Source organism: Pezoporus flaviventris, unplaced genomic scaffold (genome assembly GCF_033815535.1).
Source record: "Pezoporus flaviventris isolate CSIRO_AGI_PZ_B2104156 unplaced genomic scaffold, CSIRO_AGI_Pfla_v1 ptg000006l, whole genome shotgun sequence".
Lineage (NCBI taxonomy): Eukaryota > Metazoa > Chordata > Aves > Psittaciformes > Psittacidae > Pezoporus > Pezoporus flaviventris.
In genome coordinates, this window is record NW_026892554.1 from 14,108,712 (window position 1) to 14,134,194 (window position 25,483).

Below are 25,483 nucleotides of genomic sequence, written 5' to 3' on the forward strand. Positions count from 1 at the left end.
CAGGCTAAGGCTGGATGCATGGAGAGTTACAATGGACCTCCGATGTACCTCTGATGCATGGTATCTTGTTACCTTACAAAACCACATTTGCCAGTGTGAGTTTTAACCATGTAAGAATTTCTTCCTTTAGAAAGAGTAATACTGTGAAGATTTAAAAACCCAACACCCCCAAAAAGCTGACTTTGTCTGTCCAGGCTCTGCAAACTGGAATAAAAATTAATTCCCTCGATGACTTTAAAAGAAACAGGATCAGGACCCTGATGTGAATAAAGAAACAAGATTTAGCTCACAGTCTCAAGCAAGGGAATAAAACCAAAGACACAATGAACTATGAAGAATAACTAAAAGCAGGTGAGGAAGTCTCTCAGTACTCCCTTTTCTGCTAAAATCTCGTAAGTTACATAGAAAATGCACAGCTAATATAGGGAATTATTAAAAATGATATGTTGACTTTTCAAGTTTCTCTTACAGAAATAGAGCTATCAAAAAAAAACCAAAACAACCAAATGATAGGCCCTGTTCTACACAGCACACAGATTCCCAGTTCTCCTGGGTAACTCCTGAAAGATAAGAATATTTTTTTGTTTGTTAAATATGAAGAAAGTACACAAGTGTAATTGTGGGCAGATTGAGGCCACAGTTTGGACCAAGGTCCTGCAGAACAGGCATAGGCATTGCTGTTGCAATTACAGGGCAGAGTCCTCCCTTGGAAACACTTTAGCACAATAGGCCAGTTTCAAGATTTCCTCTGTAAGTTTTGATGCTTTTCAAGTGACATCAACTGTAACATTTTTGCTTTCTTTTTAAAGCACAAGGGTTGCATATACACTCATTACACCAGCCATGGCTCCTTAGTTCTTACAACACTTAAACGAAATCAGTCCACATAGTGTAACACTAAATTCCACATTCCTGTTCATCTTCCAGAATGCATTAAGTAATATTCATAATTGAAAAATTATATTGGCTTTTTCCTCCAGGACCCAGTTTCTACAGACATTACCAAGACAAAAACAGGGAAACCTGCAGCCATCCTGCCTGCTGTGCTCTGTCAGCTCTGTCAAGGCAAATGCAGTGAACAAAGTTCACACACGAGAAACTGATTTCCATGGCCACAGGTATAAACTTTTAAGGAAATGAGTAGCTGGAACGTTGTATCTACAATTACAGGTGCTGGCTTCAACGATACAAAGTATTTCAACTTTGAGCCCAATTTTGCACTGTTACAATCATGACAGATTGATTCTGCTATTGAGTTCGAGAGAGAAAGTATCCATTTCTACACAGTTTTTTGGAGATCCCTTACACTGGTGGAGTTTTCAATCATCAGACAAATTTTCTCGTGCAAAATCTTGTGATAGACTACTGATGTCATGAATTTTGAGAAGAGCCTGTTTTTGTTCTGTAGTAATCACGACTGTGACGATGGAAGCACATGAATGTAGACTGGGTTCTGGAGAAACTTACTATATTTGGTTAACATAAAAGTAAAGAAAAAGACAGAATAATTAATGTCTAACTAAGCTTGCCTATATGCTGAGGTAACCTTAAATATCTTTGGTTTTCTTTATTTGCTGATAAAAAGTACTTTAATAAAACCTTAAGTTCTGGATGCACTGAGCTGTAATACACTGGATATTTTAAACTGTTAGAGCATCTATATTGGGTTGACAGATTTTATATGGAGTCTATTTCTCTCAAATTATCCATGGGTTAAACTAGAGTGGGTGTCTGGAAGAAAAAGTTTCAGATTTATAGTATTTACCTGTAATGATGGTCATAAAATTATATCTGATTATCAGTACTTCCAGCAAACAAGTCTTTGGAGAAGCAGTTACCATCTCTGCATATCGGCTCTTTCTGAATGAAACTAACAAAAGAGGCTACTCTGAAAGATGAAGTGTGAAACTTCATGCTACAGTTACACATTCTTAATCTAGTTCTGATTAATTCACACTTTACCTAACTAGAAACAGTACTCTGCTGTACACTAAACATTCTGTCTGACGAGACCAAAAATAAATCTTTGGTGAAAGGGTTTTCCTTTTCTTCAGCAAGTAGATAAAAAACTGTTCAAAAATAATTTGTTTAATACTGTAATGTTGTTCAACTACGTGCTGGAGAAAAAAATTACACTTGGAAGTCTTTGGAGATACCTGCTGGTATTATTATAGATTTCTTTAAAGGCTCTTGTAACAACAAGGTAGATAAAATTGCATAAGCATACAACTCATCTATGCAATCAACTACAATCAAGAAGCCCTATTGGTTTTTGTTAGTAACTACTTATACAATAAAATGTATTCAGCTCTTCAAACCTACTGCTTTTGCCTAGTTCAGTAATTTTTGGACAGTATGTGGCTTCCTTCTCCCTACAGAAAAGTCTTTGGTTCAAGATTATTTTTAAAGCATTTGAATCAACAGTGTTATAAAAGGTGAATGTGTCCTGTCTGATTGAGAACTAGCAGTTACAAGGTACAGAACTACAGTAACCAGAAGCCGATTCCTCAGCACAAGCCAGACAAGAACATCAGGGCTTATTGATAACTTGTGACCACCTTTTGATACATGAGGAACAAACCAGAAGTCAGCCTGCCCTCCCTGGAGGGTGATGTCTTGGCCCCAGTAAAGTCAATGGGAGTTTAAAAAAAAATACTTAAATGGAGCCCTATAGGAGTTCCTATGGTTGCTTCTCACAACATTACAATTTAAACATTTTTTTTCAGTAAAAACATACGCCTGGGGGTCTTCTTTTTTTTTTTTCTTTTTTTTCCTTTTTTTTTTTTTTTTTTTTTTTTTAGTAAAACAGGGAAAGGGGAGGAGTGGAGAAGGAAACTGGATACTGGATATAGATACAGGCAAGGTCATAACATTGGATGGTCCCAACCTCCTCACTCTCTCTCCCTCTTTCCTATTAAAAAACAAAACAAAACGTGATACCCTGTCAGTTTGCTCCACGTTTCTGGGAGGCAGCTCAAAAGTAACAAACTCTTCCCTGAGTACAGGAAAAAACAACAACAAAAAAAACCAAAAAACACTAGAATAAGTTTTAAAGGAGGTAGTATAAACCAGGAATTGCATGGGTTCAAGGCAGTACTTGCCTCTTTCAACAGACTCTTCAACTAAAGCTCTGGCCCTTTTGTTTCTTATAGTAGCCTGATCAGAGTTTTAGATCAGCATGTGGGTAAAGTCACTCCCTGAGCTAACAGCACACTAGGTGAAGGCAAGGAGCAGGGCTGCATCCTAAAAACAGCTCTGAGACATACCACGATGCTAGCAGTGCTTATCAGCACTTGAAGCTGGGTAAGAATGAAGTATAAAATTCATGACACAGTTTACTTAAAACATCTAAGAAGTGTTTAAGGCATCTTTCTGTACTCGAAAGCAAACTTACGAATTCTAAAAAGGCATAAGGCAAATCAGTAATTTCTAATATATAATGCAAGGCACCATTGCTAAGAAGTACTGTGATACTGGAATACTCAGCATTATCATCTATTCCATGACTCTCATGCAGAGCCAAACTGTTTTGAAATGCTGAATACTTCTTCATTTTGCCATGCTTTTGAGCATTAACTGTCATTAAAGGGGAAGCAGTTGTCATGGTGGGGAACCCAAAATGTCCCAGAGCCCTACGGATATAGTATATACCCTGGCAGAAGTCACTGGCACAAGTTTCTGAGGAAAAGGCACTGTCCTAGGCTTACTGGGGTCATGAAAAATCAAGAGGTACAAAAGATTTCCTGTGGCTGTATACGGGGAAACACCAGCTCCAGTCTTCCCGTTTTTAACATCCTCTGTGCCAACCACATTAAATCATTACATTTTATACTCTGAGGTTTCCTTCTTTTTAAAGACAGAGCTTCAGCTAAACAATCTTGTTCGCCTACCTATACAACTCCCTGATCACTGAGCGCACACATGTGCACACACGCATACATTCTACACACAACTGGGGAAGGGAAAACAACCCAACAGACAAAACCAAACCCAAAATAAAACAACACTACTAGGAAGTATCAGTTTCATAGCTGAGACCAACTAGAACACACATGAGGTAAAGCAGTCATCATTCAGAGTTCACCTCTCGGCAAACTGAGGTAGATAGTCAGCAAAAGGGCCGACAGCCTTCCCTTTGCTCCAGTGACATATTTTTAACATAAGTCAGGAATTTTCACTGTCCTTTCACATTTGTTGACCACTGAACATTCACAATGAGTGAGTTTTAAAAGCAAATCAAAACAAGCAAAAAAACCCAGAAACAAAAAAAAAAAAACATTCAACAGAAGCCTGGGATCACCTGCTAGGTTAGCCAGGCTTTCCACAATAAAACTTTGGCTCCCTGTTCATTGTCCTTCGAACAGACATACACTGCACGAATGTCTGGCCTGGCCCTAAGGATGTCAGTTTTGCACCGCAGAGTGTATCTGAAGAGGTGAGGTAGGAGTCGGGTCAGCCGCAAACAGCAGAGGAGACTCTGTGCAGTTACTTTTATCAGAGCTCATCACATTCATACCCAAGTCACTGCTTGCAAAAGGACTGGTAGTGGGAGGGGTGGCACTTATCACAGAGGAGTGGTGTATCTCATCGTTGGACTCATGAGAAAACCTTCCAGAGTCACCGGTCTCGTGGCTTCCTTCGCTGTTGGCGGAATGCTCTGTATCAGCAGCAATACTGAATGGCACCTGGAAATTAGACTGCTGCCCAGGAGAGCTGGGGGAGTCATCCTCACTGATCAGCACCGTGGTGCCTGGCTGGTACAGACACACCGCCTGGGCAAATCTTCTCTGAGGCTATGTAAACAGCAGAGAGAAAAAGGTTGTTCAGGCTCTGAAAAACTGAGCCAGAATTTGAAGTTTTACTGCATTCCCTATCTCCTATTCCTCCAGAGAACCTCTAACAGCACTGTCTTGGAACAATTTGGGCTTTCCTACAGGAGGTTAAAAAGAACCAATCTCAAGTCTTGCTCATACTTTTCTCTTCCATAATAGATGAAATAATCCCTTCTAGCTAAGAATGGCTAATTAAGAATGATTCCACTGGAGAGACCTGATGGTATTTTAAAAACACACTTGGTAGAGCTCTCTCCTATCTCTTCATGCATATTCTTTAAGCATTACTCCTTGAGTGGTAACAACTACTTTTTTTATAGAGGCATCAGAAATATGCAGCTACTTCTGGAAATATTTTGGAATACCAATTTACAATATGGTTATCAAGACTTTCTTAAATATACAAGAGCACAATACAAGTTACAATCCAAGAAACATTAGTTAGATGCTCCACAGGTGTGAATTTGCATGATAATGTTCAGGATTTAACATTTCAGCTTTAAACAGTTATTTTTCTCATCCAAATAGCAAACGTGTCCACAGTAACCATTTGAGAAGCCAGACAGTTCTACACAGATTCTCAATTTCTTCAGTATTTTGGGTAAATAATTTAATTTCCCTCTCTTGGTTCTCTTCAGCAAAGTTTTAGCTGTCAGGGTAGCATTCTTTATATACTATTACTAATTTTTATTTATACAAAATCACTGCATATTTAGTACTGTAGATGCTACACACAGACCAGTACACAGAAATCCTTTTGCTCACAGACGAAAGGGCACAGGCAAGAAAGCAACCAACTAACAATTATCTGACAACTTGGGACAGAAAACAAAACTTCTGTAAGGCTTTACTACAAGGCAGAACACCGTGAGCCTTAACACACCCGACTAAAACTTAGACCACTAATTATGCTTTTCCATAAATGGAAAACTACATGTCTTCCTTTACAAACACAGGGTATTAAAGATTGCACATCCTTGCCCATTAGAGCAATTACCTCCTCGGTCTTCACCTTCTTGGTATCCTGGAAGAACAGCCACCTTTTCTTGCAGTTAGCCTTTGTGACAGGCCCATAGCTGTTAATAATCAGATCAGATCCCCCCTACAACGGATGGAGACAAACACATTTATTTTCACAAATGACATTTCTAAGACAGAGTCAAACTGCAATCTGCAGAACACAGAGTGAAACAAGTGTACTGAATCAGATCCTTAGCTGAACTTTCAGGTAAGTCTTGAAAATTTGACCCTGTATTGCCAAAGTTGTGCTGCCCCATTAGAAAAACTTCCTGTGGATTTGTAGTGTATATATTTCACTTTTGATAAGCACTCTGATGTTATAGCAATGAATTCAGAAGAAAGATCTCTGGTCTGGGAACAAGTAAAGCTCACATTACCTTAGCATCGATAAAGCTGTTTCCCACTATCATTGGCAACAAGGATTCTTCGTTCTCTGCAATTCCTTCAATACTCTTCTCCACCTCATTAGCACTGGCTAATGAGATGCTGGTATGTGACAGCTGGTCAGTGCTTTGCTGCACAGGTTTAGGAGCAGATGTTTTCCTACACAACGTTAAGCAAGAATAAAATTGACCCACAGGAAGAAAATACAAAAAAATCAAGGATAAACTTCAAAGCTATTATTAATCAAGTAATACTGGTAATATTCTTGGCATTTACATTTTGTTACACAATACTTCCAGCTCTCATGGAATTTAAATGTTATTGCTTGTGATAAAAATAACATCTGCTTCCAGTTAATCATACACAGTAGGCTATAAGCTTATGTGCAGACAGGAATTGTAATGATTAGTAATATTACTTGAAGGAAGTAACCACTAATGATATTAAGGCCTTTCTACCATGCTACACAGAGACTGTCTCCCAATCCGCATTTTTTCCTGCATATGTGCTAAAAAGCCCTTGTTACTAAAATACACTTTCAGACAGTTTTAAAGTTTGCTATTTCAAGTAACTTAGCTTTGTTCTGAGCCCAAAGTTATGGAAAGTCACTGGGCAAGTTTATGCCCCATAGCAGCTGATGACGAGACAGATGGTGGCTTGCGCCACTGCAAAGAAACTGCATCATGGCACTGCTTTATGTCAGTTTGTTTTGTCCAGCAACACTAGAGGATTAAAGCCTTGCAAACCAGGTCTGGGCAGGCTGGAGGGTTAAGCAGGAAGAGCAGATGATGTAAAGCAGCATGCTTGTCTGACACAAAAAGGTTTTTTTTTATTTGGAAACATGCCTCATACTTAGTTGTCAAAGCACCACTGACTCACTCTGTGAGTTCTTCCTCCTCTTCATTGGAGAAGGGGCTCAGGTAGAGTAGGAAGAGCCAACAAAGTGCTTTGTTTCCACTGCTGGTAGGAATAGGTGAAGAGACAGAGTACTTCAGAGAACTTAGTACTCTTGGAGATGAATGCACATCCCAAGAATCAGTGCCTTGAGAAAGAGCTCAGTCTTCAAGAGCAAAAACATACCTGGCTTTACTGCGATAAATTAAGATCAGGATGCAGATAAGGATGCAGGTCAAGGCTATGCAAACCCCCACAACAATGCCAGTCATTGATTTCTGGTCCAGATGGTAATAGTCAGAATAAGCTATAAAAAAAGAACATAGAAAAGCTCAGTAAATAAGAACAGTTGCCCCCTCCTCCCTGTCAGGATATTAACAGGGTTACAGTCACAACCACAGAGACAAATGCTTCCTTTTAATGAGATTCCAGACCTTCTCTGTCATACAGTTTGACACTTTTGAAAACAAAACTTGTAGACCAAACAGAGGAGTATACACAGTTCTGGTGTGGGAGGGGAAGCACGTCCACACACCACAGCCTCTTTGGTGACCTACAACATGGAGCAGAGGAGCTCTCTTCAACCCCTTCCCTGCAGGGTGCTACTAGATAACAAAGAGAAAAGGCTCCTAGGAGGGAGCCACTGCTGCCCAGGAGGGCTCAGTTTAGTTCATGTTTTGACATCATATGTCTATTAACCCAATCCTGAGGACATGACTATTTGCTTAGACAGGCCTAAAAAATAACTGAATTCCAGGAAGGAAGAAAACCTGAGCAAGAAAAATCCCTGTTTTTCAATCAGAATTCAATGTGTAACAAGAGCAGGGTAAAAGGTTCATGTACCTGAATAACTGCTAGCTCTGGCCTCCCCAAATCGCTTTAAAATCTGTAATAAGTCACTAAGGTAAACCCTGTTCTATCAGACAAAGACAATGTGTTACTCCATTCTTATTTGGAGAAACCACTGATGTTACCTTAATTTCCACAAGCTAAAAAAAGTTCTCCCCAAAGAGCTGCAGGTGGGGCTGACTTGTTTGGTGAAAGTATATGCTGGTGTATCGCTGACTGATGGGTGATTTGGGATGCTGAAATACCAGGAACCAGCAAATTTCAACAGACATATTTGAGATGCCATCTTATCTCTGCTGGGCTTTTTGGTTCTAATTTCACCAGTGCTACTGATATTTAAACAAAGGATTTAAAGGAAGTGCCTTAGAAGAGTGGCTGCAAAGTTGATATTGATGTGAAATTCAAAACAGTTATGTGTTGTCATTTGAAAGGTAAACTTACAACTTCTGAGCAAAATAATTAAACCACTTCTGAGTTGAACTGAGATAAAAATTCCAAAATGGTTTCATTTACAATAAAATTCTATGGTGTAAGGACAGAATGATATACCCCAACAGTGGTTACAAGCTAAAACAAACAGGGACGTTTTTTTCCTACTGCTTGTGACAGCAGTGGTCAAAACATTGCTACTGACTTATGGAATCTCCCGAGTCCAGGCGTTTAGGTCTCTGATTAGACTCTGATGTCTCCTTTGGGAGGACAGCAAGTTCTACCGCATTTGAGAAGGGTCCTTCTCCCACTTCATTGGAGGCTGCTATTTTGACCAAGTAGACGTTTCCTGACACAAGGTTTTCCAGCAAAGCCATGGTCATTGCTCCTATGAAAAGATTTGAGAAAGAGTTCCAGTTAGACAACATCTGTGGGAACAGGCTGAGATTTAGACATTGGGACGTACACTTTCTTTCCAGTACCACCTCTAATCTTGTTTGAGGACTGTGATTGCTGGCATATTGTAACCTGCATACACAGGGTACAGAATGAACACTGGGGTTGCCTGTTGGTCCCTTCTGTCCCTTCTCTCCCTACTACTTTACCACAGCACACTGCAGCCAGTAAAGTTCAAACCCCAGATTCAAGTACTGGCTATGATACACAGCATACTAATCCTAGATCCAGCGTGCTCTGCATTTCAGTGTGATAGCATTTATGTTGTGATCCTATCTGTGAGGATGCTCCAGCTAGTAACCAGACTGTCAGGCAAAGAAAGCAGAATGTCAGACCTCCCCCACATACTAATCAATGTGCCTGAATGTGAATTAAAACTGTCGTAACAAAATAATTCACGTTAGGTTTATCAAATTTCAGGTCTAGTTGGTTAAACGAACAGGACAGATTTGGAAGAATACATTATAACCATACTTTAAAAAGAAAATTAAACCCTATTTAGACCTGCGTAGGCTTCCTTGATTACTGTGCATCTAAGCTGTGCTACTAAAAATACTACAGAAAATGTCTTTCTCACATGTTAAGGATTCATTTCCTAAAGTCCCTGAAGGCAGGAAAACAGATTAAGAACATCAATAGGATTCACTTGCATTGTCCTTAGACAGGCAAAACTCCTATCAAAGCCAATAAGAGCTCTGCTTGGCTAGGCACTGAAGACTACTGCTTAAAATTCCAATTCATTTCTAAAATGCCTGTTTCTTTCTACCATAGAAATATACTGCTTTTCTTTCCCTAAACAGTGGCAGTTACAAGTAAAAATCTATTCCTTGGTCTCTTTCACATATTCTGTTCACTTTCTCAGACTTGAGTCTAAATTTCAACCTTTGAAATCAGATTCAGAAGCCAGAATTTACAGTAGCATTAGCAGTGTATAAAATACAAGGTCGTTTTGCTGACAGAAAAGATTATACATTTGGTAAAAGGGAAGCTACTTCAAAAGCTGTTTCAGCTCTTCCATAAACACCACCCATTAGCTGAAAGCATTTGAAGTAAAATGTGAGGTATCTGTAACCAAAGGAGCTGTAATATTTAGCACCAGCAAGGGCGAAAGGTCACATTTCAATATTACAGGCTCTTTCCCACCAGCTCCTTTCAAATCTGCTGCATCGCTAAAGCAAGTAAGCACTTTGTACTGATTTACTGCACACCAAGTGTGCAAAGGCTGTAACTTCTGATCCACTTGAAGGGAACTGGTGAAAAGGGGGAAGGCGGCTGGAAGGTAACTCAGATCACAAATCAGCAGCAAACTGCAGTTACATTTTCTAACACTGCCGTGCCTAAGATAAGCTCAGTCAAATTAGAGAGTTTTGGTTTTTACGTTGGTGGATTGGTAGAAATTTGCACGCATAAACTAAAGCCTGTGCTATGCCTTTTATAGGTGGTAGGGTTGATATTGTGGTGTTTTCGCTTGGCTTGGAGGGGCTGTTTTTTTATTTGGAGGCTGTCTTTGGAGATATGGGAACAGAATGGGGTTAAGATTTTACAAATCTTCTGCAGAACAAGTTTAGTGTCAAGACAAAACAATGCTCTTTATTAGTGCCTAGGGTAGCTGATCTTATCACAATAAATTCATTAAAAAACCCAAACCCTGTGTCTATCTCAAGTGACCTGTGAAAGGACTTTCATGGGTGTAGCACAGTATTTGCCCAATTTTACCTTGACATGCTAACTTTCTTTCAGACTTTCTCATCTGTACTTTAATTAAGAGCACAACAGATTGTCCTAATGCATCACAATGCCTTAACTCCAATGCCATGCCTCATACCCTAATATATCTGTCAAAATACAAAACCAGTGACCCTAGCATTGATGGACATAGTAATACACTGAGATTTATAGCTCTCCATTTGCTCATTCCAGACAACACTTTTAGTATGGGAACACATGAAAATGTTTACTGTTATTGGCATCCCCTCATCTGAAATACCTGTGATAAAACACTGAGATGCTGCTCCGTTTTACAGCCCTGGCTGAGCTGAAGTACATACCTGAAAGCAATTCAGTCACTTTGCTGCATACAACAGACATCACCCAAATAACAAGATGCACTCTTCACATATAAGCTCTCTAAGAATTTACATCTGCTGGGGTTTTTAGTGAGTAAAAATTAGTATTAAACTGGTCTCTTAATATGACAACTTTACATCACTGTTTCCTTCCACAAGTTAATGGGACAACTTTGTATCACTGTTTCTTTGAACAATTTTAACAGTGAAAAACCATGGGCTCAATCTTCCCCCTATAGTTAGGCCTCATTGATACTTCAGATACTAGTTGTTGTTCACAACTTTTGCTCGCCAGTAATAGTCATTTTACTGTCACTCTTCACAGCTGACCATTCTTCCTTGAGGCCAGCCCAACAAATACCATTCTGCTCCAGCAAAGACAAAGCAGCACTGCCACCTTTCAGAATGGCTGTTGGTCCTTCGTCCTCTGTTCAGGAGCAGCACAAAGGACAACCCCATCTTTGAACTAAAACAGTTCTTCTCATTGATGGCAAAACCAACTCTGTCCTCTGTAAGTGCACTCATTTCTTTATGAATTTTCTCCATGGAAAATTTCAAGCCTCATTCTGCTGACAACGAAGCTTTCAGCCATCAAACAACACAGAACAACAAAATAGCAACTTTTCCTGGGCAATCCTCTTAAATAAGCTACTCAAGCACATGACTTTATTCTATAACACTGAGCTTCCCTCTCTGGTTTAATATATAATTAGAACTTTATCTATTCTGCACTGCCTCTATCTGTCTGGAATACCAACTGAACAGTAAATGCCTTTTTCTTTTTTTTGACTATAGTAGAAATCTGTTCTCAATGCAGCTCTTCAAATCATAGTATTATCCTGGAAAATCCCTATAAAAATGTATACAGTATCTAATCACAAAGATGTGACTGAAGTTCACATCCCCATACCTGAGTTCCTGTTAGGTTAGCTAGCCAGGGCTCAGCAGCAGAATAGAGCCAGAGAGTTAAATTCAATTTGCAGAGCAATTTACTGGGAGTAGGGGAAAGTTCATTAAGTGAACTGAGCTAACTGGATTGGCAGTGATTGAAAGGAACATCTAATCCCACACAGCCACATTTATAAATTTATTTCTGGAAAGCAAGGCATCTCAGAGACTTCAGAGACTTGAAAAAGCGCATTTACAAAATGAAACCATCACAATCCTGGTTACAACAGAGCTAAGATGGATGTAATTGGATTTATGAGACATTTTGGTTCACATGCACACACTGAGCACCAGAGCAACACAGAGAGCTGCTCTCCCCTCACCTTCTCAGCATTATTTGTTCTTTAATACATTTTCATTGCAACCATAGGAATAATTCTAAACTAATTATAATTTTCTTATAACTTTCACATGAACATTCAAATGAATTTCTTAGTGTAATCCAAGGGAGCTGAAAGTAACAAAGCATCTTATAAGCAGCCTTATTGTTTATCCAGTTCACAGGTTTATGATTTTAGTTTACCTTCTCTGTGCAACACTTGCCATTCCCCAGCAATCCAAGACTTCCTGGATGCATACAGGATAGTGTATCGTGTAACAACTGTTTCAGGACCATCAGGTGGCTTCCAGGAAACCAAAGCAGTATTATCCTCTATCAAAGTCACCTTCACTCCTACTGGAGGGCCAGATGGTGCTGTGAGAACAGTAACACAATGCTATTAGGCTAACCTAATTTACATGCAATTAAATTGCTCAGAAAGAAACAGACCTAATGGCTACTGCTACATCCCAGATAAACATACAAACACATACTGCTCCTCAAGAGAAACTCTCCTGTTAACTCTGATCTGATCAATAGCTCAGATTCTGTAAAAGCAAATTTAGTATTTTTCCTTCAACTCCGGAAGGAAACAGTTACTGACAAAACCCCCACATCATTACCCTGTGAACAGGGTATGTCCCAAACACTGCAATGCTGAGAACATGGACCTCCAGCTTTTGATTTCCACTCACCAAGCTGACAGAGCAGCAAACCAGCAGCCAGGGCAGTAGATGTGTAATATGGTTACAGTTTCTAGAAGTCTGGGGTTTAAAATATGTTTCCATAGTGCCTAGGAAACAACCATGCCTCTTCAATACGTATTTTAAAGTTTTGATCCAAGTTATTTCCTTTCAGTGGTTGCTAATTTTATATCAAAATCATTACTGATTTTAGGTGATTCTTGAAAAACAATTTCCCAGTTCCAAAACAAGAATTTTCCTGACAGCACTTTTCTATCTCTCACCAAGAAGAGCAACATCTGTATCTCAGACAGCTTGAAATTAATAAGCAATTTTTCATGCCATTTGGTTTACTGAGCTTTATTTTTAGAGCTATGGGGTCCTCAGCTAGTGCCTTACCTTCTGGAAGGGTAGTATGGTAGACTACTGGGCTCCAGGGGCTGGAGAGCTGGTCCACATGGAGCCGAACTGCAAATTCATACATGGTTTTTGGCTCAAGACCTTGAACTAACATGTGAGTCTCTGACCTGTACCGATGAAGGAATAAAATACATTTAACTGCAGCAGTTGACTTCAAGATCCCAAACCCAATTGATATCTCTTAAGTCAACATGAGTAGATTCCCACTGTCAGTTCCACACAAGACAAACCAGTGCAAGTCCAGACACATGGTCCATCTGCACTGTCTACCTGAAAATGTAATTGTACTAACTTGGAACTCTCCTGCAGATGTTCTGTGTGCTGTCAGTTAACTTAAGCTAAAGGTTGTTTGGACAGCTGACGCACAAGCAAGCGTAAGAATATTACTGCCCAGAACACCAGTGAGTATCTCAAACTCAGCTCTTTCTGCATTTGTCCATAGCACAATATGCTTCAAGCTGGAGTAACACTTATACTACAACCAGCACCACAAGCTGAAAAAGCACATGATGTTGGCTCCATCAGCTATTTCTGGATCTGCTTCTCAGTTCACAGAACAGGCAGTGTCTAAGCATCCAACTTCCCCTTCCACTTACAGCCTCTATCACCTCATGTTTTAGGGATCTCTGTAGAATATGAATGTTCCCTATTCATATTGTAGTTGCATTTGGTAATTTATTAATTGTAAAATTGATTATATTAACTGTAATATTGTCGTTTACTATTTGATCACAAAGTCAGTTGTTGACATTCTGCTTTATTCTGACTGTCGGGGTGGGATAGACCAGGGTGGTAACACCCAGTCAAGATTAAATCTCAATTTAAAATGGTGTTACTCTACAGATATTGCTTTATTAAATCTCACTTAGTATTTTCATCTTTCATACTGCAAAGGCAGTCACCAATATTTGCAATAGCATCATCCTATCACAAACAGCAGCATTCATTGCCATGCTCCATACTGCACACTAAGAATTTTACATGGTGATTATACTGTGTCAGATCGTTAAGTCAGGAGTTATACAGCAGGGGATGCGCTCTTTGAAGAGAAAACCACTGACATTAAGATGGAAGCTATCTTTCAGGGCAGCAGTTTTCTTATTTAGAAGTCTTGAGTAAAGCCATGTATTGAGGGAGCTACATGGATTCCCTCAACAGCACCATTGCCCCTATCATAGGCAGTCACAATGGAGCAGTGTCTTCTGTGCCCACGCCACCTGAGCAGAGCGGGACACCAGGCCTAGGCAGAATTTCTTCTCTGTTCTGCCATTCTACGCCTCATGTGTTGCTTCTCTGAAAGAGCTCTAGTTCCCACTCAGCGCACTCCTGGCAGGGTGCCACACACTCAGGAATGTGGCATTCCCACAGTAACATGCTCGAGCTCTCACATCTCAAAAATTCTTGATTCCAGTCTTAAAATCAGACACTGGATGAAGCCACTTTGCCCAGACAAGCTACCTATTCTCTTTTGTTTGGTTCAAAAAGACCTTAAAACTAAATTCAACTTAGCTAAATAGCCATTCAAGAACTTGTACAGGGATCCAACACAAGCATCACAGTTAGTGAACAAAGCTGTTCTATGAACACGTCTTAAAAAACCCAAGAAACAAAACTAGCAGCCACTGGGCAAAACGCAATGTCCTCTAAGGGAGATAAAAGTTGTTACAGTAAAAAGTAACTAAGAGCAGGAAGAGTAGGATCTGAGTGAAAAGGATCTGGAAATGGGAAACCTAGACTCATTAGCGGCACTGCACTTACGTTTGAAGGTAGAGAACCAGAGAAGCATTCTGCAGTCCCACTGGGTTGCAGCGGATTGTGTAGTTAATGACTTGTGCAGATGTAAAGGCAGGCTTTCCCCAGTGAAGGTAGATAGAAGATGAAGTGTTAGCTTTGGCATAGAGGTGGTGAGGAGGTGGCGGTGGTGGCACCATGCGATCACGGACAGCTGTTCAGAACAAAAAGGAGCATTAATTATTTATTGAACTGTATACAGATAGTGGTATGATTCAAAGACAGGCCTGAGCCTGCCTTTAAGCCAAAGGTTTAAGATTCAAATCTGCCCCTACCCAGCACTATCTGGTAATTCAGACCCAGGAATCTAGTTCAAGCTTCCAACCCAATACATGTCACTTATCACTTCTCTAGTCCCACTTGTTTAGTCAAGACCAAAGTCAAAACTATAAATAGAGAAAAAGGAGAGAGATAAATCTCTCATAAGACACATGATACGTCACTGGTTAGATGATGCAGGCAATCTAGCAGTGGAGGAAAACTTGGTAGCTATCTTGTTTCCTCAGCTGCAGCTCATGAACACTGGAGATTGTCTCAGTCGCAGGATGACTAGGATAGTACTTGTCACAGATACAATCTTTCTGGTTCTCTGTTTTACACTGAATTAATTGATTATTTATAGGTTAAAAACACAGAGCTGCTGGACCATGAAACATCTCAGCTTCTAATAAATTCTTCATGCACCTATAACACTTACAGACACATCCTGGAGTGCTGACTGTTTGGTCTGCCTGATAACCTTCTTCCATACTGTTATATGCCAGCAGCCTTACATGATACTTTCTTCTAGGATCTATACAAAGAGAAATGGAATAATGAGACTCAAGTAAAAAGTAAGGACTTTCGGACTTCAGCAGATAGCCAGGTAACTTGATTCTCCTGCAAGTTTGTTTCAAAACTTGTCCACTACAGTCAGCAGCCCGATGAGCAGGCTGGATGCCTGGAAGCCTGTCCTTTCTCCAGCCCTAAGAATTTCTCTGAATTTTTTCCCAGAATCAGCCACTATTTCCCAGTCTTGCTTCTGACAGCCTGAAACAGAACTTTGTAACAACAATTAGTGGGAGTAGGATTAAATACCGCATTTCTATCTGTAATAAAATCACACCTTCATAGCTATAGAGTTAGATTTAATAGCAGGATTCAGCATATTGAACGTGTTTTCAGTATATAATAAAGACTTGTTAAAACAGCCAGCATGAGGCCACAGAAACTAACATTTATTTTTGGATAAGCAGGCTGTAACGAAGCAGGGCAATCAAAGCAAAGGCAGGAAGACAGGACCCAGCAAAGAAACGGGAAATGTTTTTGTTCCAGGTTCTAAGAGGAGATGTACTGTGAAAGAACACTGACTGTTAACAGTGCCTGTGACTAACAACTTCCACTTCTATGTGTTTTCTTGAAAGCTTGTTCTGGCATTCTTAGGAGGTCACTGTCCCAGCTTGAAGGGTCTCCCTGTTTCCCCTTCTCTGGCCACATCTGTGGATGGCTGTATTGCAGTTTGCTGCTTCCCTCAGCTCTGTTAATGATACACCGGCCTTGATCCAGGTGAAAAATTACTACAGAGAAATGAGCTCAAAAGGGGCCTTGAGCTTTCCGTAAGTGGGGCTGGCACAGGGTACCCATAGGTGGCTAGGTATGCAAAACCCCAGGATGGCTGCACTGCTTCTCTGCAGCCTACTCCCTTGTGCTGATATTTGCAACAAATCCCTTCTAGACAATGATGATTTGCAAGGTGGTAGCATTTGCTATTAGTACGTATGAGCTCTTCTGGGTCTAGCTAAACTTCACCCCAGCACTGATGTAGGCATTAGGACATTCTTCTATTGTCATGAGCCTATTTCCTTCTATTAAGATTTTCAGAAGGTTTAGATGTTACATAACTGTGCTGATCTTGTTTATTTTTTCCTTGCCCTAAAACACCGCAACATTGTCCCTTCTCAAAGTAAGCTCTGCTCTTTCTTTCTCACTTTAGCCGGGATTTGACATAGCCTCTCTCATGAAATAAACAGGAACACAAATCCCTGACATCTCTTCACCACAAATAGGACTTTTGTTCACATCGGATCCTTGGCTCCCTCTGCAGTCTCTGCACCAGCAATACAACCTCAACAGCTCTTGATTTGAGGTTTCCGTAAGCACAGCACAGTAATTTCATAATAATGCATTTTATAAAATCTTTTCATATTCTTTTGAAGTAGACAATCTTTTTGTGCTGTAGTTACCACCATCAGCTTTAAATTAACTATTGCCAGGTAGAGCTTACATTTCTATGTATGTTTATTTTTAAGATACTGTTTTACCAAAACCTAAATATAGCTGTAAAACAAAAGGGGCTCTTAAATTTAGATTAAAGTATTTCTTCAATGTGTTTAACACTAGTGGCAGAATAGGCAAGAGGAGCCCATTCCCATTTTTCAAATAGACTTTAACATCACAAGTAGATGATATAAATAACAAAACATAAAAAAACTTGTGATTTCTTTTTTAACTAGAGTAATATTCTCATCTGCTTTGAAGTTCTGTTTTTCAGTTTACACTATCACTTTAACAACAGAGGACATCAGTTGTTCCCAACAAACTACAGAGAATAGGAGGAGATGGACACAAACACACAAAATAACCTTAAGTATGTGATAAAAGAGAATATGGAATTTTAATACTGAAAATTCAGAAAACGAGTAAGCAAATTATATGGAAACCATTGCAATCTCTTAAAACCTGGTAAAAACAAAAGACATGCGAAGGGAAGATGCATTTAAAAACACTAAGCTCAACCAGGAAGATAGCTACACTTCAGAAGTACCAAGTGGTTCTTAGAAAAAATGGGAATTCGGGTACTATTAAGAGACCCTTGAAGAGATTTCACCTACCCAGGTGGCATCCAGCCAGCCAAGCATCACTGTCGACCTTTTCCTTTACAAGTTCCTGCAGAAGAGACCCCCGCTGCATTTCCGCAGGACCCAGGATGACAGACACAACAATTCATCATCCTGCCGAGCACCTTCAAAAACTCTCTGTCCTTTGAAAGTGGTCACCCAGAACTGATCATCTTCACTGTGAAATGAAGAATAGCTGAGGTCTAGTGCCCTGCTGAGCTGAATGAGGAGCCTGTGAGGCCTGTTTATCCTCATTGCTGCCTTTTTTTTTTTAACTGAATTCCTCATTAACACTTGACTGGGAGGAGGCAGAACGATGGGATGTGCAAGGAAAGTAAAAACGTAACTCCCACCAAAAAAAAATCAAATGGCTTGGAGAAAAGCATATTTTTAAAAACTTGTTAAGTGTCTTTTATGCTCTACATGTAGAAAAAGTACAATGTTGAATACCATTCATCTTGCTCCTGTGTAGTGCAAGAAGCTTCAAAGAGAACCACTGCTATATAGAAGAACCTGTTTAAAACTTCAGTCTCTCAACTAGTCTCTACCACATAAAACTCAAGGATCACTTCAGGACATTGAGGTTCAGCTGGTAGCAAAACTAGTTCAATCCAAAACAAATGACAGAATTTTTTAGCTGTCACATATTACTGTTTTAGTGGCTGAAAAACCAGCCGCTGGTATCTGTAATTGCAGCAGCAACTGAGGAGGGCTGCATTATGTACTGGCCCAGAAAAGCCTAAATGTCATAGTAAAATAAAAAGGTCCATATAAAAGAATTTTAAAGACAGTGTACTGAGCAGCAAAAGAATTTGATGTAAAACTTGCTTCTCAGATTACACGTGTAACATTAGCTATGATCAACACAAAGTACCTTCTGAGATGCTGTCCCGTGTTGATCATAGCTCCACCACATGCAAAACAAAGACAACCAATAGCCAAAAGATCTACCTCTAGTTCCAACAGATACTTGTACACTATTTGTTTTTATGAAATAGTGGAAAATATTTTTTGAAGTAGCCTCTGTTTAGAATATTTTTAAGTACCGTTAGTTTCATTTCAAGGCTTTTGATCTAATCTACTCCTCAATGGCAATCACAATACAAACTTGGCATAAGCACTTCCATCTAGCAGTTCATCAGCTGGATCAAACACTCAAAGTCAGACATACTCTGAGAAAACAAACTTCAGAAGCTTTCTTATCTTTAACCAGCATAGGTATCCTGAATAGTTTACACATAAATCACTGATAAAAGATTGAGCCACCTGGGGGGCTGACAGTCTCAAATTTAGTGCACGCCATCCATGCACATTATACAGCAACAGGAGGCTCAAGAGGCTCAGAAAACAGGGAAGCGGGTATTGAGGCCATCAGTCATGGTCATAACATACCCAGGAGTAACACTTCTTCCCACAGAAGATCACTGCTATTCAGAAACAAAGTAGGTGCAGTCCTTTACTCAGCCCATTCAACACATACATTTGGTTTAAGTAAAAAAAAACACCTCACAGCAACATTTTACCCCTGCATTTCCAAACTTCCCTGAACAGCTGGTTACACTGAGTCATTTCAACTAATTCTCTTGCAATTGCCAGCAGTTGGGTAGTGATTGAAGGCGGGTTTCCAGGCCTAAGGTGAACAGGAAAAATTCTGTTGCTTGTTTACCAACTGGCTGAATTTTTTAAACTTCATTTCTGCTGAATATGGTTTGTTTTATTTGGTTTTTTTTTCATGCTGCTGGCATTAGGCTGTTATAAAATTGTCACAGCACCTACAGCTTTTTAAAAGGCATTTTTATTGTTATTACTTAAATCAGCTCACGGAAAGGACGCAAAAACTACACTGTACAAATCAAGAGGCCGGCACTGATGGTGATATAAACATGCTAGAGCTAATTCATCAATTTTATTACAAGAATGCCTCCAGAGTACATAGAGGCTTCCTCAAAAGACATTGTAGGCTGGGTGTGATAAACTGGGATATATTCACACAGGACAACAGAGCTCCCTCACATACCCTTTTCATATAACCAAAAGATGTTAGGATTAAACACACATAAATAACAGTTCAACCAGAGGCACAAATTTCACCTCTGTTAATAACACTTCCATAAAATAAAAGCAGGAAAAAACTAAGTACCTTTATATTAATTTCAAATTATCAAAATAGATACTGTCCCAAAAATACCCAGTTTACAAATTATGTAGGATCAGCCTCATTTTCCTACAGTTTTTGTACATCATTGCTCCCTGGTGATACTCCTCTGGAATTCTGGATCCTGTCATTCACTCTCCCATAAAAATCTGCAGTGAGCCCTACAGATTCAACCCTGGTGGGTCTTTCAGAAGCACTTCTTCTGGGGGAGCCTTCTTTTTGTTTTGCAAGGCTATGAATAGGTTCTGCACCTTACAGTGGAACTATGGCAAAGGTAAACTCTGCATGTATGAGCAAAACCATTAAGTTGAACTATCATTTAAAATATGGATTGTAACTTGGAAAAAACATTAAGCATTACATGAGCTAAAGCTCAGCAAGAATTCAGATGACAATGAGTTACTTGTGTATTGTACTGTCGTACTGCATCCCTGAGATGCAATCTTAGAGACGATGTTCAGTTTCTCAGACAGCAGGCAGGAAGCTTGTGGCCATTACTAATGTTAATGCTAAAAACCAGCTTCTTCAAGAAAGAAATTACAGTGCACCCAGATGTTCCAACCCTGTTTTGTGACAAGTCATTTCATTTCCCAGCATGGAGGAAGAACCACAGCTGCTTATCTGGACACAAGAAACTGAGAGAAACTGCAAAAATATGAAGAATTGAGACTTGATTTATTAGCAGTTGTGTTGCTCTACAGTTTGCCGAAGCATTCACGTTTTATTGCACCAGCTCAAAGTTATTCACTGTTTTTTACTACTGCATCAGCCTTGCTTCCATGTAAATCTTCCATTTCTCTTTCAGTAGGGGAGAAGTTGCTGCTACAAAGCAGCTGTCAGTCAGAAATACTAATATTTAGATTTCTTGTTTTCTTTTCCAAAACTTAGGATTTTAATATGTTTATGTTATGCATATTTACTAGTTAAATGTGGATTAAATATACAGAGCCCAGTTTTCAAAGCTTAGGGAAATACAAATGATCTGGTAAATACATACACAATGGTAGGCAAAAGCAACTACAGAGTTGGTATCTTCTTATGCCAGAACTAGTTTTAGTGTATTTTGGTGTATTCCATGGAATTCTATTGAGTTACTGTCTCAAACTCAGTTCTTCTAAAACATTGAGACAAATACACAACACCGTCTAAAACAATCTGGCATCATTCCACAATAGAATAAATGGTGCTTCTGTTGACCCTTACTGGCCTTTGAAATATGTCCACTGAAAAGCAGGTTTTGCTGGGATGACTGCTGTAGCAGCTACCGTTATTTGGAGGAAGGGGAGGTGGGAGGGAAAGTCCTCTGTTTTGAAGACATTTCCCTAGCGATAAAGGTGACATGGGGAGAGGAAGGAATATCTCTCCAATGAACGTGGGTTAGTTCCATCTGGTAGAGTTATATCTCATTACTGCCAGATGGTGTCCTCATGCACCTCCAATGAACACAGCTGGAAAAACTAGAGGCACAAAGATTAAATGCCTGTATTAGCAGTTAAAACAACTAAAACAAAAAATGTGCTTCTAATCACTTTGCAGCTGGTGAAGTACTTTTTAATGCAACTCCTCATTCTAAAATTACCCAAATACCACAGACTGAACTTTTAGGAAAAGTTACTAAGAACAATCAAGTCCCTGTCATATTCACAATGGAACAGATTTCCATTCTCAATACATTCTACTACACAATTAAAACCCTCTAAGCTTAAAGCAGCATGATGCTAACAACCCAGCCAATGAAAAATCCTAATCCTTACATAATTCCACCCTCCCTTCTCAAAAAAACCCACAGAAATGCAAATGTCCTGGTCACATTTTAACACTATCTTCAAATGAGTTTTCTGCAAAAGATCAAACTGTGTTTATCCCATTCCAATTCTGATAATTTTTCTTCATATGATTCTTCTATTCCAAGTAAATTTATAGCATTAAATGTAAGTATAAAACCTGTACCAGCAGGTTCCATGACCACGCTGTACACATAAGACATGCTCTGGGTAACTCTTCATTCAGCTGAAGCTTATACTGAATACAAACTGAAGAGTCCTGAATCAAGAATGTTGCAGAGCCATGTTCACTGGTATCAACACAGCCAAAATTTTGGCTTTCTGGCAAATGCTTCATAGAAAGCATCTGTTGACAGGCTACCTAGCCAAGGTTACACGAGAGTGTAATATTGCAACCCCTGAAAGCCCTGTCATTGTTTCCTTCAGCTGCTGAATGTTTGTGAAGCTCTGAAGGCCTTGAAAGGAGCCAGAGCAGAGCCAACAGGTCAGGGCTAGATAAAATTAAGAAAGAATCCGAGGTCAGACCATGAAAGCACTTTTTTTTTCTTCCCACCCCTCCAGAGCAGCAAGTCCACCTCCAGCAGCCTTTCATTCAGTCCTGATAAGAAGAGACAGCACTCCACAATCTGGATTTCAGGCTTTTTAAGTCCTCTTTGGGGAGAGGAAAAGATAAAGAAGCCCAAAGAAAATGGACATTTTACTATCATTTACTGTTGACTCATTAAGTCTGGATACTGAACCTTTATCATACCTGTTTTGAACAAACCCATTCTCAGCACTTTAAGAGGAAAATATCAATAGACATAAAAGTATTGGGAGCTTTGTTCTTGTTTCTAGAAGAATTAGGATTGCACAGAATTTCTAGGGAAAAAAACAAGTAAGTTCAGTGCTTTGAAGTTCTGAGTGAAGTTCAGCAACTAGAAACCTCGAATTAACATCTTAGGCTATATCCAGAATGGAGATTCTAACTGTTGGGGAAGAGGGCAAGAAAAATACTTCAGTTATATACATTTTTTTACATAATACTTTTTTCCTTTCGATTAAAGGTGTCAAACCCACATTACACTTAGAAGGCGGAAAAAATGGTTGTTCTAAGGCCAAAACTTCTGTGGCCAAATGTCCATTTTTAACTGAATCTTTTGTGCTGCTGGATTTTGTGTGTAACCTACAGGCCCATTGTTGGGTCGTGGTCCAGCTGCAGAGCCCATTGGTCTGGTTTGCCAGGGTGACTGTGCTGCCCCCAAGCCCGCCCCTCCAACACAATAAACTCCAGATAATTATTCAAAGAAGAGGCCAGCAGCATGGGCTGCTCTGACATCGGGTCATGGCCTTTGACATCGAATCTGGGGCTAGCCAAAGTCTGCTTCAAGCAACAGAGGTCCAGGGGAATTATTAAGGGGGAAGGGTGGGAAAGGAAGAGCACCAAGAAATACTATCCTTAAAAATGTACTTTTGAAGCAAAGTAATGTAAATACAGCAGAAACTTATTAGGAAAATAAGCAAATACATTTCAAATGTGCTGACAAAAGAGACAGAGAGAAGTGCATCAAGACAAACAGTAACATAAAGCCGGGAAGTAGAAAGATTATGCAGATTCAGGTCTGTTCCTTTCAAAAGCAGGTATCCCCTCTCAGATTTTCAGTACTGGATTTTATTTCTCTTTGCTGAAAAGTGCCCTTTTACCTTGCTCAAGGACATATGATCAAGCAAATGAACAGTTTAGCAATCTTGGTCTGTTTTTTTTTAATCTTGTCAAGGCTTTGGGTATGTTATTTCTAAGCATTATTACTGGTTTCAGATAATATTTAATTATTTCTATTTTTAAAGGAATTTCAACTGATCACACATTTTAAATAACAACTTGTTAATATCAGGGTAAAATAGTTTGAGAGGTTACAAATCACCAACGTTTTACATCTCATGGTTTCTTTTTCCATTTAAAGGTAACTTTAAACAGTTAGATGGAACAAAGGCTGTCTGTGATACTCATGATTTCTTTTGCAAACCAAATAACTGAACGGGGAACTAACCAATTTGTTCTTTGTACAGCATTGTAAAAGTTTATTTTGGTAGAAACTAGAACATACAACATGTGTGAACTGATCCAGCTAAACGGTCTGGCTTTCCGCGCCTTTGGATGGCTTATTTGTCTAAATCTGAAAAGGGTCTGTATCCCTTTTGTAGCTTTGCGCTATCCCCTTAGAGGGCCCCAGGACAAACAACACCTCACACCCCCTTGCAGTAAAAACATCACCTCTCCTCCTGCCCACCATCAGCAGTTGCAGCTTTATACAAAAAGAAGTGTGGGGGGGAGGGCTAGCGGGGCAAGATGAATTCCCAGCATACAGCGTTTTGGCCTTTTGGAGGCTACAGAAACAAGAGAACCCTAAATATCCCTTATCTTTTTCAAAGAAGTGAAGCAAACCTCAGGGATTTTACACTGCTCGATTTCCTTATGGGAGCAAAACATTACCCCTATGCCTGTAGCGTTTTCAATCAGTCCCCATGTTTCTCTGGTGTTTTAGAGAACTGTTAAATTGCACAAGCAAGAAGCTCTCTTCCAATATTATTCTAACAACACACTCTCAAACTAGCAGACACCCTTATGTTAAGTAGCCTGGCTCACCGTTTTCAAAGTGAGCCCTCAAAAGCTAACTTGAAAGCAATACCAGAGGCCTGGACAAACACCTAATTTTGATCTTTTGTGCTCGTCTTTTCTTCTGAGAGACCTTTTCTTTTGTTGCTGCCCAGTGGAAAGCACATAGCTCATTGGTCCTGCTTTGAAAGATGAGAGCACTGCCCCTCAGTCTACCCCTCAGAGCACAATCACTTTAATGGAATTATGTAGAGAGGCCATCTCTGGAAGAAGAAAGGGAGGGCGGGGGCGAGGGAAGTGTCCAAAGGAGCCAGCAGAGCCTTAATTACCCCCAGTTACTAACACAGATATGTCCACTGAGAATGCACGCAGTGGTCCAAATAGGATGTGCCATCCCATACAACACGTTCCCTTACACACACCAAGTGACCCATGCAGGAGTGAAAACAGTGAATCAAACATTACAGTAGAGTGCCAGGGGGCAAGGAGAAAAAATCCCCAAAAGAAAGTCCCACAAAACACACCTACAGGCATGCCTCAAAACGGGAATGTGGTATAAAAGGTTCTTTTCCATAAGATGGAAGAGACTGAAAAGATGATCTCCCCAGGGAAGACCAACATTTCTGGGTTGCAGATGGGAAGGAAGTTTAAACAATTTGCCTGACCTTCATGCTAAGAAGAATGCTTCCAGAAAATGCAACAAGCACTCCACCAAGTTTGGTTTAACATCTGTTTAGGTACCAAGCTCTATCACATGTACGCACTGACTGCCTGACATCCAGCATCACCTTACAAACAACACATTTTTACACAATGACAAAGGCAATCTGTTCACAGGGACCAAACTTTTCCCTGAAGCTATGAAATAAATTTTCTTTCAGAACCAACATTTTCTGCTGGTCTGTCATGGATACCCCGTGCCATTTTGACCCTTTTGTGCAGCAAAATGAAAACACTATCTATCATTACTTGTACCACAGT

The 25,483-nt window shown here is 39.8% G+C and overlaps 1 protein-coding gene across 1 annotated transcript in view; it reads right to left on the reverse strand.

Moving 5' to 3' along the window:
* Positions 1-2,760: 2,760 nt before the first annotated feature.
* PRTG (protogenin) overlaps positions 2,761-25,483 on the reverse strand; it is a 79,149-nt gene continuing 56,426 nt past the window's right edge. Inside the window, exons 12-20 of the mRNA XM_061447036.1 lie at positions 15,789-15,884; positions 15,059-15,245; positions 13,280-13,407; positions 12,402-12,572; positions 8,614-8,796; positions 7,317-7,437; positions 6,230-6,395; positions 5,830-5,934; positions 2,761-4,793 (exon numbers count right to left, since the gene is read on the reverse strand). Of these exons, the coding sequence (XP_061303020.1) occupies positions 4,404-4,793; positions 5,830-5,934; positions 6,230-6,395; positions 7,317-7,437; positions 8,614-8,796; positions 12,402-12,572; positions 13,280-13,407; positions 15,059-15,245; positions 15,789-15,884 (1,547 nt within the window). The 3' untranslated portion in view covers positions 2,761-4,403. The remainder of the gene's footprint in view (positions 4,794-5,829; positions 5,935-6,229; positions 6,396-7,316; positions 7,438-8,613; positions 8,797-12,401; positions 12,573-13,279; positions 13,408-15,058; positions 15,246-15,788; positions 15,885-25,483) is intronic.